At 42.7% G+C, this 18262-nt stretch overlaps 1 protein-coding gene across 2 annotated transcripts in view; it reads left to right on the forward strand.

Moving 5' to 3' along the window:
• The first annotated feature begins 491 nt into the window (after window positions 1-491).
• The window catches only part of LOC115465211 (elongin-A-like), a 137318-nt gene continuing 119547 nt past the window's right edge, over window positions 492-18262 (forward strand). Inside the window, exon 1 of one of the 2 annotated variants that reach the window (XM_030195610.1) lies at window positions 492-563. Coding sequence is in view for 1 of the 2 variants with exons in the window: in XM_030195608.1 (XP_030051468.1) it covers window positions 4852-4929 (78 nt within the window). In the remaining variant the exon portion in view is untranslated. Of the gene's footprint in view, window positions 564-4690; window positions 4930-18262 lie in introns of those variants that run through there. The other variant, XM_030195608.1, reaches the window with a different exon arrangement.

Genomic DNA, 18262 nt, shown 5'->3' on the forward strand with positions numbered 1-18262 from the left:
ACCTTTTCCACTGTGCTAGAATTGACCCATGGACCCCAAATTTTAAAATGAAAGAGCTCAGGCATTACACACCAGTTCTGCCTTTTCATAGATTCTGTGACTGTTTGCAGGGTCCTGGCTATTGAAGGGTGGCCTAGCATTTGAGTACCAGCACTTTTTTTTGCTAGAACCCCCCCCCCCCCCCCCCCCACTGAATAGGAGGGAGACAGAAATGAATATCCATCAAGTCAATGCCCCTGGTGGCTGTAGTGCTTTTTCTTCCTGTGACACTTTCAGTTCTGCTCAATATGACAGGATTGCTTGCTGTGCATCATGGGAGTTTGTTGGGGGTCAGGATGGCTTCCTAAGTTTCCATTTCACAGTGCAGCTAGTCCTCCATTAGTTTAGGGCTGAGGGTGGCCCTAGAAGCACTACAAACAAAACCAAGATTTTTATTTGTCTGATCTGTGACCCAGTACCTGCACTACCTCTTCTCTAGCACACAGACTGGAAACTTAGAAGTGCTGGTGGAACAGGGGGAAGAACACTTTCAGGGCTTGAGCTGGAACACTGGGGTTGAGCAGGTAAGATAGTAAAAGTTACCCTGGAGTCCTTGGAGGATTCTTTTCTAAAACAGTTACTTTTATTGGACACTCCTCAATCAAACAAAAATATATATCAGTAACAAAATCAAATTCAGTAAATAGACAGTCCAAATAAAAAAAGTTGCATAGAAACAAATAAAGTTCAAAATGTCTCATGGTTCTTATGTCTGGTACACTCTCCCTATGGCTGCAATTTGTTGGATAATATGTTACTTTTTTCAGCCCTTCTACTCTCTCCTGCTACTGCAGGGTCTCTATAGATAAAGAGTTCATCAGTGCAAGAAAAAAAATGACCTTTCTTTAACCTCCACTGGGTGCAGTTTCAAATCAATGCCAAATTTTAAGCAAGCAACATTAGGGATAGTCTCTCTCCTTTCATATTTCAGTCTCACTTCATTCAGTTTTATCCTTCTCCCCTTCAGCTGGTTGTGAGCATGCTCCTAGTGTTCATGTCCCTGCAACATAGCTTTAGGTTGCTCCAGAGTATTGGGGAGATATGCCCACTGATTTCCCCTTTCCCACCTGGAGCTCCAATTATCCTTATCAGCAGCATGGGCTTTGAGCTGCTTTGGCTCCTCTCCTGCACCTAGAGAGCTTGTAGAGCTGTGTTTCCCAAGTTAGTCCTGACTCCTGGAGTAACCTTTTGCCTTGAGGGAGAGTAGCCTGATGATTGGTACAGCAGGCTTTGATCCTAGCGACCTGGGTTTAATTCTCACTGCAGTTTCTTGTGACCTTGGGCAAGTCACTTAACCCTCCATTGCTCCAGATACAAAAACGTAGGGTTTTATTTATTTTTAAATAAAGTTTAGTTCTAGTTATCTGCAGCAAGGCCCATAGGAATAAAATGGGCCCTGCTGCAGACAACATGAGCTAAGCTTTAGTAAAAGACCCCCTTAGATTGTGAGCCCTCTAGGGACAGAGAAAGTACCTGCACATAAAGTGTACAGCACTGACTACATCTAGTAGCACTATAGAAATGATTTATAGTAGTAATTTTCAGGATATCCACAATGAATATGCATAAAAGAGGCACTGTATGTAAATCAATGTCATGCATATTCATTGACCTGAAAACTAGACTGGCAAGGGGGTACCCCAGGACCAACTTGGGAAACTCTGCTGTAGAGGAAACAGGCTTCCTCCTCCTTTCCTGGACCCTGTGAAGGGAGACCAACCATCATCACTTTTTTTTCCAAGGCCACTAGCTAGGAAACCCTCCTTTTTCCTCTTGCATCCTTGGGCTCCTGTGGAGGAAGACACAGTGGCATACCTAGGGCATTTGACACCCTTCCAAAATCCACTCAGGACTTACAGAGCAATTCTACCATACCATAAGCAGAAATTTTTACGAGTCACACGAGGGTGTACCTAGAAAAAGGAAGTATCTTAAACATTGCAGTGAGCGCTAGAACATCAATTCACCTATTGTAAAACTAAACCAGCCAGAATAGCATAGATCGTCAGTCCTGTACAGTCATTGCCAACATAAAGCCATGTCTTTTTCACAGACATAGATACATTGTAATCCACTATAGAATAAGTAACAACAAACTAAAAATAGAAATATTTAGACAAAAATTAAACTGAACACCCAAGAAGCCAAATTCTGCATACAATGCAACACCACAGAAACAGTGATAGTGATATATGTCCCCTAGTACTGTGCAAAATATAAAGATAGCAGATGTAAATTTGAAAAAACTAACAAATACCAATCACCACTTTACAAATTAACAAACAGAAATAAAACAAACATAGAAAATAAGATAATACCATTTTATTGGACTAATACATTTAGCTTTCAGAGGCCAAAACCTCCTTCCTCAGGTCAATACAGTATACTGCTATTACAGTATCCTATCCTGACCTGAGGAAGGGGATTTTGGTCTCCAGAAGTTAGTCAAAATGTATTAAAATTAGTCCAATAAAAAGATTACCTTATTTCTATTTTCTATTTATAACCATTTATTAACACAGCTACAATACTACTTTATCCTAAAGCAAAAAAAGAAATTATTTACAGTTTGTTGTCTCTGGTTTCTGCTTTCCTCATCTTCTCTCTCCCTTCCATTCAGCATCTGCCTTCTCTCTCTCCCTGCCCCCTCCATCCAGTGTCTGCCCTCTCTCACTGCCCCTTCCATCCACTGTCTTCTCTCTCTTTCCCTTCCATCCACCATCTGCCCTCTCTCCCTCTGCTCCTGCCAACCACTATCTGCTCTCTCTCTCCCTTCCATCCAGTATCTGCCCTCTATCTCTGCCCCTTCCATCCACCATGTGCCCTTGTCTGCTCTCTCTCTCCCCCTTCTAACCACTGTCTTCTCTCTCCCTTTCATCCAGGGTCTGCCCTTGCTCTCCCTTCCATCTGGGGTTTGCACTCTCTCTCTCTGTTCCTATCCATCATCTGCCCTTTCTATCCCTTCCATCTAGCGTTTACCCTCTCTCTCTGCCCCTTCCATCCACCCTCTGCCCTTTCTGTCCCATCCACACATCCAGGGTTTGCCCTCCCTCTCCCTTCCATCCAGGATCTGTCCTCTCTCTCTCTGCCCCCTCTTTTCAGCCCCCAGTTCCATCTCCATTATACCAGGTGCCCCTAGTTCCAGCCCCAGCTCATTTCTCCCACCTGCCCCCCTTTCAGCCCCCATTATCCCACCAGTCCCCAGTTTCAGCCCCAGCCCTCTTCTCCAACCAGTCCCGAGTTTCAGCCCCAGCCCGTTTCTCCCCATCCCCTTTTCAGCCCCCAGCTTCAGCCCTGCCCCCTTTTCAGTTCCAGTCCTAGCCCCCTTATCCCACCTACCCTCATTTTCAGCCCCTTTCATCCACCTGTCCCACATTACAGCCCCCCTTTTCTTCCCCAGCTCCAGCCCCATTCTTCCACCTGCCCCAGCCATAGCCCCATTCTCCCACCCACCTCCTTCTCAGCCCCCAGTACCAGCTTTAATTTCTTTTCCCATGTGAGCCCCCTTCTCAGCCCCTCGAGGTTCTGCCCTAGCACCTATTTTAGCTGTTAGTTCAAGCTCCAGCCCCAGCGCTCAGTTCCCACCTGCCCACCCTCAACTCCCTCGACAGCCCCCTTCTCGTTTCTATACCCAGTGCCCTGAATTTTTTAAATATTTGAATCTGCAGTGCAGCACCAGCGCCAACATGCAGCATCTGTGAAAGAAGCAGGTTGCCTCGGGCCTTCTCTCACTGTGTCCCACCTTCCTTTGATGTAACTTTCTATTTCTGCTACGGTGGGACACAGTGAGGGAAGGCCCGAGGCAACCTGCTTCTTTCATAGATGCTGCATTGCTGATTCAAAGATTAGATTTAAAAAATGCAGGGCATCAGGTGGCAGAAACGAGAAGGGGGCTGTCGAGGGAGCTAAGGATGGGCAGGTGGAGACTGGGGACTGCGGAGGAGAGGCAACAGCGGCGGCCTGATTAGAGGGACTGGAGCAGTGGGAGCAGAGCATCCCCTTTTTATTTGCACCCGGGGTGGACCACCCCCAGCGCCCCACCCTTGGTATACCACTGGTGAGGCAAAAGATCTATTTGCATGCACTGCTTCCATTGTATACAAATAGATCGCATGCATATTCATTGGGGAAATTCTGAAAACCCTACTGAATTGCAGCCTCAAGGACCAAGGTTGCCCACCCCTATCCTAACTTCTTCTTGTCCTTCTTCTGATAATTTCCTCCAACGCCACAGAGAAGTCTTGCTCTTGATCAGTTTATCACATCAGCATCAGCATCCGGGGTGTGGAACTCTTCTGGAGCAGGAACCCATAATGTTCCTTATTGTATGCCAAAGAAAGGCCCATTTTGGTTTCCTGCAATAGAGTTTAAGTGTATAATTTTTTAAAACTCTGATTAGACATCAGAGCTGCCAAGAAGGAGATTTCAGGCAATTCTATTCTGGTGCATTATGGGACCTGTAGCTCTGATATCAAAAACCACATTGCTTTTGTGATGTAAGTTCAAAACCAACTCTGGTCAAAAAATCTCCCCTTTGGAACTGGATAACTTGGCAGCTTTGCATCAACAAATTATGAAAAAAGTGGAGAAACTAACACAGAGGGGAAGATTATTTTTTTTTTTTTTGTAAGCCCCCTCCCCCCTTCAAGAAATCAGTGCTTTATTCAAAGACCTTCAAGGCAAAAGAGTGGCTATAAAAGCAGCTGCTTGGGCTAGGTTGTTTTATGGGAGGTGACTAGAACCTGTTATGTTTGCTATTTGAGCTTTAGCAGGTTTGGTGGAGAAATTGTAGTTGTTAGGGATTCTACTAGCATGGCAGATTGTAAAAGTGTTCTTGAGAGGGTTTTACAGCTGAAAGAAAGACTCAGTGGAAACCAGGATTCTAAAAAGGTATTTTTAAAAATCAGCTTATGGTTATTTGGCTGATTTAAATCAAGAAACTTGGTTTTGATTAAATGCTCAATTATTACTTTGAATATAACAGGAACATCTATTTCCTTACTCATTTTTGTTGTGTACCAAACTATTACATGCTGATTATTATAATAGGAAAGGTATCCATAACTGATTAGTTTTTTGTTTTTTTAAATTATAAATGTTTTCTTCAGTCCTTTGGTCTGCCACTTGGAGGTAGAGCAGTTTTGCCTTTTTAACCCCCTTTATTTTAGTGTCACCCTTTTAGTAGTGAAGGGTGTTGAGTAGGTTTTGATTATAGTAGTTAAGCATCATTATATCCTATACCTTTCTATTTAATTTGCATTTTTTAAGGTCCTTTCACTTTATTTATTTTTTTTTTTTAAAAAGCTCTCTCATGTAATTTGCCTTTGATCCTGGTACTTTTGGCCACAACCCTTCAATTTCAGCTGTGGTCAATTAACTGCTTTGCCTAGGACTGCATGATGTGACCTTAAACAGCCCAACAATGCTGATCATCTCTGTCCTTTATGTAAGAGCTATACGCTGACCCTTTTGGCTGTAAAAGTTTATATAATTATTTTTATTTTGAACATTTATTGTTAATTTTGTAATGATCTGGGTGTTTTAAAAAATGTTTATTATACTTTAATTTAGTAATTATTTTTTGTTTGACCTCAGAACAATCCTCTTCTTGCTGTTCATTTGTGAACATTTGTAGTGTTCTCTTGCCCCATTGTGTATGTGGAATTGTAATTCTGATTTCCCTGAATACAGAGCTGCCAAGTTACCCAACTTCAGAATGGAGATTCTAGACCAGTCCTGGATTTCAGGCATCTCATGTTGCGTTATGGGTCTGTAGCACTGATTTCAATGGTACTACAAACACCACACTGCTTTGGGTTATAAGATTAAAACCAGCACTAGCTAAAAAATCTTCCTTCTGGAACTGGATAATTTTGGTAGTTCTGAAGTATGCTGTGGGTTAAACAAGGACTTGGATACGCTTATATATGTTGACTGCAAATGGGAGGAACACTGGAATGTAAGGTGTCCATCTGGAGGAGTGGCCTAGTGGTTAGGGTGGTGGACTTTGGTCCTGGGGAACTGAGTTCGATTCCCTGCACAAGCAGCTCCTTGTGACTCTGGGCAAGTCACTTAACCCTCCATTGCCCCATGTAAGCCGCATTGAGCCTGCCATGAGTGGGAAAGCACGGGGTACAAATGTAAAAAAAAAAAAAAATCCCCCCCCCCTCCTGAAAAAACACACACCTTCCAGTTTGCATTTTCACCAGTACATACTGGGTCACTTCTTAGTTTTGTATTTAGGACTGAAACTTAGTTTTTCTCACTCTCTCCAACTCTTCAACACATTCTCATCCCCCCCCCCCCCCCCAAAAAAAAAAAAAAAAAACCACACACCTTCCAGTTTTGCATTTTCACCAGTACATTATCTTGTTAGAACTCCTTTATGTGAGGGCCTGCTAACAGTTCATATTTTGTCCCACCAATGTACTTTCAAAGAGTGTAATATTTTGCAATCTGGATAGATATTTTCAGGGCCAATGTTAGGGGGCGCAACTTGAGTGAATGCCCTGGCCTGCATGCTATAGAGCAGTGGTTTTCTGGCCAGTTGGGTTTTCAAGATATCCACAATTAATTATTCTTGGTATGCAAATCTATTTCATGCATATTCATTCTGGATATCTTGAAAACCCGACTGGCCAGATAGCCAAAAACCATTGCTCTAGAAGACGTCAAGAAAGCATAGAATGCTGGTGGACTTCGACGTATTCTAAATTTCTGCCTTGGTCCTCAATATGTCTAATGTCATCCCAGACAGTGATTTCCAAACCTGGTCCTGGAGGCACTCTAGGCAGTCAAGATTTCAGGATATCCTTAATGAATATTCATGAGAGAGATTTGCATGCCACTCATGCAAATCTCTCTCATGACTATTCATTGTGGATATCCTGAAAACTTGACTGGCTGGGGTGCCTCAAGGACCAGGTTTGGGAACTACTGGTCTCAGAATATTTGGCACGTAGTACTCTGTTTTGAAATTTGAGGATGAGGTTTTGAATTGCAGGCTGTTATAGACTCTTAGGAATTCTTATATTTATAAATTGTTGAATGGTACTCTGATATTTAGATGTGCTTATGTTCTAGAAGGGCAAGTCTGGAATTCAGGACCGTGGTTGCCTATCCCTGCCTTATCTAATCAAGGGCTACAACCCAGTTGGGCTTTCAAGATAACTACAATGAATATGTATGAGATTTATTTGCATACAATAACATACATGTACTGCTTTGAATCTTGTGCATATTTATTGTGGCAGTCTTGAAAGCACGACTGGGTTGTGGCTGTTCAGGATCGTGGTTGCCCACTTTTGAGCTATGAGTTTGAATATTTATGGGTATATGGTTTTATTTATATAGTAAATGGCTTTATGGATAGTTTTGAACAGATGTCTGCAAAGAAAGATGTACCAAAATTGAAATATGTATTATCAGAACTTTCACACTATCTAATTTTTAAGAGGGAGATTTTAGGCCTGTCCTGGATTTCTGACAATCCTATCCTGAGTCACTGTGGGACCTGCTATTCTGATTTCAATGTGTGCATCAAGCACTACAAATCTCCCTGTTTTGGGATGCACATTCAAAGCCAAGGCTGGCCACAAAAATTGTTCCTCCTGGAATTTGGAACCTTGGCAGCTCTGATTATATAGTAGTACAATTAGTCTACACAATACAGCATGAAAATTCACATGCTTACAATGCCACTGCAGGAGCATAAGGGGGTTACAGGCGTGATAATGTCTCTCCCCCCCCCCTATTTTGTATCTATAGAAGAGGGGTTCAATAGCTTAGTATATCTGGCCTTACATTAGCTCTCCTGAGATTATAGTGAGCGGATGATAGGGTAACTGTCCAAGTACCCCCAATTCTGTGTTTTCAATTGCTTTGCTTAACAGTAATTTCTAATTCAGGATGTGAAAAATCCCCCCCCTCTCCCCCCCCCACCCCCCCCCCCCCCGTGCTATGTGTCTCTAGCAGCCAGTTTCTGCAGTAGATGGAACTTGTATGCTGCTGTTAGATGATGAGTTCATGAAATGTCCTGGAGGTATGCTGTGTAGCTCTTTTTACTCATGCTGGAACCAAGTCAAACTGCTCATATGACTTTTTCAGGGTAGTGTCTAACGGTTTGTTTTGCACATAACATGAGAGGAATGAACCTTGCTCCTAAACCCATGGTATACTGACTGTGATCTCAGTGTCAGAGGTACTGCTAGTACTCGTCTTAATACTTGCAATATGTTAAAGTGCTTCCTTCTGGAGATTTTAGAGGTAATAGATACAATACTTCTCTATAAGGCTTTCCTTGCTGCCTTTTTGAATATATTCAACCAAGGTGGTGTACTGCAAGAATAATCCAGGCACAGATAGTAGATAATCACAACATTTAAAAAAAATAATGGACACTGTACATATTATAGGATGGTATGTACTTAAATGTCAACACAATATACATGAAAGCAGGGCGTGACAGGAGTGGTGACTCATAAGGAAATATTACATGTGGAGTCGGAAAAGCTGCATGATCTGAACTAGGGTAGGAGTAGATAAGCAGGTTCTGATGCATTATATGCAGCCAGTGTTAGTCCTTGTGTATTGTTTTTTGAACATAGCTTATATTCCTCATTATCTCAGGTATTCTAAGCAGGTTACAAAATTGCATACATAATGTCATAAGTATAATAAGTACAAACATCATAAACTAATGATAAAAATAAAACAGCATTTAAAATACATCGTCAACAACCAAAAATTCCAAACCTACACCGAGGTAAAAGGCACAAAACTTGAAACATCCATATCAACCATCAATAAGGTCCATGCCAAAAGCTTGCTAGAAAAAAGCAGTTTTTAAAATCATTTTAAATTGTACTGTGTGAGCATCAAGTGGCAATTTGTTCCATATTTAGGTCCTATGACATATAAAATCATTGCTCTATATTCCTCAAGCCTAATCAGTTGAAATGATGGAACATCCAATAAAAGTGCTGAGGAAGAACATAAGGTTCATGAAGGCTGATGTATATGACTAGCTAGCTGGCGCTTCTCTCAAGTCTAATGGAAGAAGCAAGCTTTTGTCTGCTTTCTTAAGTAGCGATATTCTTGCATTAAGCAAAGCTTTTCTGGCAATGTGTTCCATAGTATGGGGGGGCCTCTCTGGAGAAGGCTTGTTGGCGGGTGTCACACTGATTTCATTTGGAGAGGGTGGTGGTAGTGATATTCATTGTAAGAACACGCCTTCTTGCTGCCCCTGCTGGCCCCTTACATCGCATTGGTGCTCCATGGGCCCTGTAAGCACAGACCTATGCTAAAATGCTGCTTTGTCCCGCCCTCCTCCAATGGAAAGTCCATCTCAGCGGGGGGAGGAGATACAAACCAGCACTTTAGCATAGGTCTGTGCTTATAAGGCCCATAGAGTGCTGATGCTTTTTTTTTTTAATTGTCCAGCAGGCCCAGGGGGAGGTAGGGATCAGCAATGGTAGGCTCAGCAATAAGAATGGAAGGAGGAGAAGGCTGTAGTGTTCCAGAGCCATGCTGCCACTCTGGGCGGAACCTAGTCCATCCGGTGGCTGGGATAGCCCTGTCCTTAAGTCTTGGTAAGACTTGTTTAGAGTATTATGTATACAATTCTGGATACCATAACTTAAAAAAAATAGAGAGAGTTGGCTAGAGGGTGGCTACTACAATAGTCGGTGGTCTTCATCATAAATCGTGTGTACACTTTTAGAAAACAGGTGAGGGGAGATATTATAGATGTTTAAATACCTGCCTGACATAAATGCACAGATGGCAGGCCTCTTTCAGTTGAAAGAAAGCTCTAGAAGAAAGTGTGAGACAAGTACAGAAGATCTGAGGAAGAGGATGAGATTGTAGAGCTTAGTAGTTGGCATAGATGAGCAGACTGGATAGGTTGTATGATTTTCATCTGACATTATTTTCTGTGTCTCTGTAAAAGGCACAGTTCATTGTCCTTGGTTGCTACTTCTAGGCAGAGAATTTCTCCTCTCCATAGTTTGAAACTTTTTCAAGTTAAAGAGAATCTCGGTCTCCTTGACTACAGATCAATTAATACTTGGTTGCAGGAGACTGGATGCAGATTCAGGCAGCAGCACCTCCTCCTATAAGACCATGGCCCTCCTGGAGCCAACTCCTGGAGCTTTTCTCTTCATCTTTCTGTGTTGAAGATCAGTGAAACCCTTAGCTTGCTTTTTTGCCCAGAAGCCACCTTCTGCCACAGGTTCCTTATTACAATAAATTATTTGATAATGGTGTATTGGCTTGGCTTAGGCTAAAGACAGTTTTCCCTCCATTTTGTTGAACTTCCCTCACTATTACTTCACAGGTAAGGTGAACCATTGCAACACTAGAAAGGTCTGAATGATATACAGTAAAAGGTCACCTCTTAAGTCTGGTAGAACAGAAGTAGTTAGTATTTCTGCCTTTTTTCCTTGTCACTGTCTACACATTGTTTCTCAACACCTTTATCAAAACTCTAGTTTTCCTCTTTTCCTTGATATGCTTGAAAAATTGCATCTCAGTTTACTTCCAGAGATGCAAAGGGTAAATAGAATTAAAAAGTGAGGTTTTTTTAAGAGGGTATGTTCAGAGTATGAATCTGGAAAGTTTTTTATACAGCATACAATATTTGCTTTTCTCTGTGCCTCTGATATAGGCTGAGTGGAGGTAAAATGAGTTTTCAAAGGGCTAATGCTCTTCAGCTTGAACAAAGGATGGCTGAAGAGAGATATAAGACATCTAGAAAAAACATGAGTGAAGTGGAATGGGTAGACATACGTTTGGAAAGAGTAAACTATTCATATGGACTAGGGGGTATGCAATGAAGCTATTAAGTAGAACATTTAGAAGAAACCAGAGAATTGCTGCATGAAAATGTAATTAAGCTCTGGAATTGATGCCAAATAATGTGGTAAAAATGGTTAGGGTTCCTAAAAGAAGTCCATAAACTATTTATTAAGTTGGACTTGAGGAAACCCATTGCTGCTTCCTGGGATAAGTAGTGTGGAACCTACTTTGTTCTTTTGGCATCTTGCCAGGTACTTGTGACTTGAATTGGCCATTGTTGGAAACAGGATGCTGGGCTTGATGGATCTTTGGTCTGTCCCAATAAAGAGATTTAAATACGTATGAATTTGTCTGGGTAAAAGCTCTGGGCTAAAAAAACTGACCTGTATTCAGCAGGCGTGTAGGCAGACCTCAAATTTTAGGGGTGCCAGAGCACAAGGTGTGGGGGGGGGGGGGGGGGGTACAAAATTTTTGCCTCAACCTGCTACCACTTTTTGTCCATCCCTTGACCCCCCACATACCTGAGCTGGTGAGGGTCCCTAACATTGCCAGCAGAAAGTACTCCTCCATACTGGGCTTTCTTCCCCCCTCCCCCTTCCCCAGTGCATGTTTGGTTTTCATGAAGCCGAGCTTGTGCGAGAGCCCTGCACATGCTCGCTTTCACAAAACCTGAGCATGCGTGGTGAGGGGGAGGCCCAGCACTGCAGCAGACATGAGTGGAGGAGCACTTCTGCTGGCAGGGCATGGGAACCCCCATTAGCTGGAGGGGCCCAGGCCCCTCCCCCATGGTTACACCCCTGGTAGTCAATGGCTAAAAATATGTATATAGTTTTCACTATACATGCACTTGAAAGTGCAGGGAAAGGAATGGGGCAGGGAGATGCAAAGTATCCAAGAAGGTATTTCAGATTTCTTTCTACTGGTTAGGCTATTTGACTTTTCTTTTTTTAGACTTCCCTTTCATAAAAGTAATGATTAGGACCAGTGTACTTGCCATTAAGGCTTCAGTGAGTAACAGAAAGGGCTTACAATGTGAGAGAGCCTGTGTATGTCTAGCTATATAAATAAGAAGTAGTAGTAAATAAGGGATGACTCACTTCTAATGGTTAAAATGAAAGAAGTAGTTGATGGCAACAAAAGTCAGCAATTTTGAAACCCAGGACAGTGAGCTTAGTGTGTCTGGACTCTGCCTTAGCTTTTATATTAAACCATACAACCTGGACATTACCATAACCAGCAGAAGAAAGGAGGTGGTGATGCCCCTATACAAATTGTTGGTGAGGCCTCATTTGGAGTATTTTGGTTATGAAGGCTATATCTTGCTAAAGATGTAAAAAGACTAGAAGAGGTCCAGAGGAGGATAATTAAAATGGTAAGAGGCTTATGCCAAAAGATGTGTGAGATTAGACAGGGAAGACCTGAATATGTATACTCTAGAGCAAGGGTGGGCAACCTTGGTCCTCGAGGGCTGCAGACTAGTCAGGTTTTTAGAATTTCCCTGATGAATGTGCATGAACCTATTTGCATACAATGGAGGCAGTGTATTTAAATATCTCATGCATATTCATTGGGGAAAATCCTGAAAACCCAACTGGATGGTTACCCACCCCTGCCCTAGTGGAACGGCGGGATAGGGAAGATATGATGCAGATGTTTTTTTTTTATTACTATCTTTCAAAGTATTTAAACAGGTCCTGTTCCAGGGCAGGGGAACTGGTAAAATTAGAGGATAAGAACTGAAGTTGTGGGGTTGTAAACTTGAGAATAATGTCAGAAAATTCTTTTTCATGAAGAGGATAGCCAGTGCCTGGAATGTCCTCCCTGAGGGTGTTGGTGGAAAAGAAAAGCAGTGACAGAATTAAAAAAGGCATTGGATGAACACAGAGGAACCCTAATTAGAAAATGGATGGTATAAAAAAACCTTAAATGACTGCATGTGTGTGATGGGTGGTGTTTAGAAGGCAACTGCAGCTGTGAAGACTAAGGCCAGTGCCAGGCAGACTTCTATGGTCTGTGTCCCATATATAACAAGACAGATCAGGTTAGACTGGAGTGGGCTTGGACATTGATTCCGCTAGTCGGAATATGAGGACTGTGCCAGGTGGACTTCTATAGCCTGTGTTGCATATAAGACTGCACAGGTCAGGGTAGGCTGGAGTGGACTTTGATGGCAACTTCAGTAGTTGGAACATAAGTGCCAGGAGGACTTCTATGGGGTGTCCCAGAAATGACAATGAGACCAAGATCAAGTATTTCATACCACATTTGTTGCTAGTTTAACCACAAATTGATAATGTTTGTGAATGTTTGGCAGACTGGATGGGCCATTCAGATCTTTATCTGACATCAACTATTATGTTAGGTTACAGTCTCCATTTGTGAGTACTTGGCCCAATGTTACTCTGGAACACCTATCATCCACCTGGGTTTATCCCTGTGGCCACTTAAGGGGTCCGCCTGCACCTGAGCATGTGCTGTACACTAGCACCCTTCTCCCACTGACTGGGTCCCAACCGCCTTTGGGCGAGTCTTCCACTCTTGTTATGCCCTGTGTTTTCTAGGTTACTGGGGCCACACTCCTAGTGGTACCACAGTTCTTAGAGAACACTCACAGACACATCACAAACCACCAGGATTCTTAGTCAGTCCAGATAAGCAGAGTCAATAAACTAAAAAAAGGTTTATTGTCATAACACCAATGACGGCTGCGCCGGGGAGTGGAAACAGAGACTAATCAAATATCTTCCTTACCTACAGTGGACTAGCTAGGCTCACTTCCACTCCAGTCTTTTACTCCTCCTTGGCTTAATCTCCTGAAGACAACACTTGCTACAGATGGACTGACAATAACGACAACGTGGATGCAGCAGCTCACAAGTTTGCTTGCTGTGCTTTGAGTGAACGCCAATGACGGCTGCGTGGGGGAGTGGAAATGGAGACTAATCAAATATCTTCCTTACCTACAGTGGACTAGATAGGCTCACTTCCACTCCAGTCTTTTACACTTCCTTGGTTTAACCTCCTGAAGATTCGCCATGGGAAGAGGAGATTAGAGAATTGCAGGGCTGGGTTATGACTGGTGATCGCTGCAGTATACTGTAAGCAGCAGCGGCGCCAAAACAAAGACATGGTCCAGTTTCAAGGTTGCACTCAGATCCGGGGGATCCCGCAGATCTAGCTTTTACACCATCCCAGAGTACAGAGGGAGCACCCACCGGCTGAATCGCGAGGGGCCTATGATGTCGAGACAGGCCCACACGCACCACACTGCATGAGCTGACCATCGTGGCGAAAAGCAGCTCACCCCGAGTGGGACCCAGCCAAGCCACCTACCAGATATACCCACCGAAGTACTAACCACAGAAGGCTGATCTGTGAAGATCCATACCAAATGACCGCCACCTGCTAGACAGCCAGCTTGCAACTCTACCCCAACCAGCAGCACTGCCCCCTTGCTAATGGAACATCTCTGCCCCAACCATCAGAACAGTGTCCAAAGCAACAAGAGCTCCGCGCCCAGGACAATTCCCAAATTGATGCCAAAATGAATACAATCAAAATACTCCTAACAATCTACTCCCTTTCACTGATCCACCTAACACTATCCACCCACTTACAGAAAATATCATACCCATCCTACAAAATCACCAAAACCTGATCAAACACACTTCACCAAACTATCTAAATATGGACAACACCAACAAAATGGAAGGAAAGATCACAACAAACACACACCACCCAAGGAACGGCAACTAACAAAAATCCACATATCATCAAACCTAGCAACCTCATACCAAAATATCCAAGTGGGCTACATTAATGCTGGGTCCGTAGTTAACAAAACAACGACAATATCAGACTGGATCAGCTCAGAAAATCTCGATCTTATCTTCATCAACAAAACATGGATCTACGATCAAAAGGGCCCCATAATCCTTGAACTATGCCCTCCAAATTACAAAATCACTCACTAGACCAGAACGGAAAAGAGAGGAGGCAGTATAGCTATAATCGATCGAACCCAATTCACCATAGAAACCATTGCCAAATCCATAACACCCCAACTAGAAATCGCATCATTCAGAATCTTTAATTCCATGACCGATCATCTGAACTGCGTCCTGTTTTACAGAACGCCCGGCAACTGGAACAAAAGCCAACCTATTTTCATGGACTTCATCTCAAACACTTGTGTAAACGACTCCAATATATTAATACTAGGTGACATAAACCTTCACCTAGAAGACACCACCTCCACTAATGCACGTGAATGCAAAGAATTCGTACAGTCATGGGATCTCAAATGGTCTCACATGCAAGCTACCCACATCAAGGGGGACACACTAGACCTCTTATCACACAAGCTGTCCACAGATCCAACCTATTAATAACAGACATCAAATGGACAGAAACACCTTGGACCGACCACTACAAATTGAACTTATCCCTAAACTGCCGGAAGAAGAGACTAAACCATACACCAGCACACACAACTTACACTACGAGAGGGCAAATAGATTCACAACTATTCTGGCAACTGATATACGACAACGAATGGAAAAAACGAACGGACTCCATACACTACCTCAATCAGTGGGAGGATAGATGCAGAAGCGTATTAAATGAAATAGCACCACTAAACAAGAATATCAAGAAGACAAAACTCGATACCATGGTTCAAAAAAAAAAACTCAAAACTCAGTCCAGGAAACTTGAACGAGCATGGAGAAAGACAAAAGATGAACACATACTCAATGCATGGAAACAAACACACAGAAAATACAAATACGCAATAAGACAAACCAAAAGGTCCTATTACAAAACTAAAATAGGACTGGATTACAAAGATCTGAAGAAACTATTCAGACTCGTAAATAAGCTACTACTATCACCACGACCAATGCAGACATCCCATCTGCAGACAAACTCGCTAATTACTTTAACGAAAAAAATAATAAAATTTCGCAGCACACTTCCTCAGCACAACACTAACATCGAAAACTTCTTCAATGACCTGGACCTAATCCCTGGTGGATGTCCAGCTGACCATATCTGGTCAACATTTACTCTCCTCACCGTTGAATAAGTTACAAAAGCAACTCGTAGGTTTGCCAACACCCACTGCAAACTGGATATATGTCCCAGTCATCTACTCAAATTCGCTCCCGACTGCTTCATGGCAGACCTCACATTCCACCTAAACTTCAGGCTACAACAAGGTCTCTTCCCCAAGGAATATGGTAACATCCTACTCACCCCAATACCTAAAGACGCCAAGAAACACACTAACACCCTAACCAATTACCGCCCAGTTGTGTCCATCCCACTAGTAGTCAAACTGATGGAGAGCTTGGTGACCAAACAGCTTACGGAATACATGGACAAGTTCTCAATATTACACGACTTAGTCAGGATTTTACCCCCGCCATAGTACTGAAACTGTCCTAGTCACTCTCCTGGCCAAATTCAAGCAAGAAATAGCCACTGGTAAAAGTATACTTCTCCTCCAATTCGATATGGTCAACCACAATATACTACTAAGACTCCTTGGCCACTTTGGGATTGATGAAAATGTACTTAACAGGATAAAGGGTTTTCTAACCACTAGAAATTACCAACTAAAATCAAACTCAAACATATCACCACCATGGAAAGCTACCTGTGGAGTACCTCAAGGATCACCATTATCACCAATACTCTTTAACATGATGATCCCACTGGCAAAGTCCCTATCCAACCGAGGCCTCAACCCGTTCATCTATGCAGATGATGTCACAATCTACATTCCCTTCAGTCATGACCTAACAGAAATAACTAATGAAATCAATGACAGCCTGAACATCATGGGACTCCTGGGCAAACTCATTCCAATTCAAACTGAACACTGAAAAAAAACACTGCCTCATCCTCTCATCTCAACATAACAAGTACAAACCCACATCCATGAACACACCCTCCCTACCTCAGACAGCTTAAAAATACTCGGCATTATAATCGACAGTAAACTTACCCTTGAGAGCCAAGTAAACTCCGTAATAAAGAAAATGTTTAAATCATTTCGACCGCAATATAACCTGTATTTGTTATCAACCGACTGGCGAATGCCTGTACAGTACAATGTAAGCCACATTGAGCCTGCAAATAGATGGGAAAATGTGGGGTACAAATAAATAAAGATATTGAACAGTGAACTATAAAAACAGATGGAAAATAACAGGTAAGTGAATAAGGATCAATTAACGTTTTGTCACTACCTGGATAGTGCCTAGGGAGTACCGGAAATATAGCTGCTCACAGGTTACAGAATATAACTGCTCACAGGGCCTCAGTGAAGAGGTCTTTCTCTCCTCTACCTATCAGACCTGGGCCAATCTGCGCCCAGAACAACATTTACAGTGAAACCTCGGTTTTCGTTGACTTTGGATTTAGTCTGTTTCGGTTATCGTCAATTTTTTTTTTTCTCGCAAAGTTTTCGTCGATCGCCTCGGATTTCGTTGGCGTGCCCTCGCAGCTAATCTTGCATTCTCACATGTCGTTCTTCTGGGGCGGCGTTTCCAGTTGTGGGATCACACTGCTGCTGTTTTTGGACCCAAATTTCGTCGTTTTGCCACAATACTGCTGCTGCTGCTGGTTGAGTGCCTGTATCAAAGTCCCTGCTGGTATTAGGACCCAAATTTTGTCATTTGGGTCCAAATACCAGCAGGGACTTTGATACAAAGTCCCTGCTCTCATCATGGAACCCAAAAAAGTTTCTATGGGCAACAGTCCTTCAAAGAAGGACAATAACATGATTGAGTTGAAGGAAATCATTGAAAAATACGAGAGTGGCATTAAGATTGCTGAAATCGCCCGCATGTACGGGAAGTCACCATAAGTTCAATCGTTGCAATAAAGGAGGCAAAAGTAGCAAAAGGTGTGAATGTGATGATAAAACAGAGATCACAAACAATTGAAGATGGGGAACAGTTATTAATTTGGATCAATCAACAGTTAGATGGCGATTCTGTTTCTGAGGCCATCATATGTGAAAAGGCCAGACTGCTGTATGCCGATCTCATAAAGAAAATGCCCAGGACGAGTGCTACTTCACTAAGTGGATTTTAAGGCCAGCAGAGGCTGGTTCGAAAAATTCAAGAGGCACACTGGCATAACACAGTGTTACTAGGCACGGAGAAGCTGTGAGTTCGGACAAGTCTGGTGTTGAAAAATTTGTGTCTGAATTCAAAGATTATGTAGAGGCTGAAGGATTCATTCCCCAACAAGTCTTCTAACTGTGATGAAACTGGCCTGTTTTGGAAGAAAATGCCAAAGAGAATGTTCATTACACAGGAGGAAATGGCACTGCCAGGACATAAGCCTATGGAAGAGGCTTACTCTTCTGTTGTGTGGTAATGCTAGTGGTTGTAAAGTGAAACCCTTACTGGTG

This window comes from Microcaecilia unicolor, chromosome 3 (assembly GCF_901765095.1).
Source record: "Microcaecilia unicolor chromosome 3, aMicUni1.1, whole genome shotgun sequence".
Lineage (NCBI taxonomy): Eukaryota > Metazoa > Chordata > Amphibia > Gymnophiona > Siphonopidae > Microcaecilia > Microcaecilia unicolor.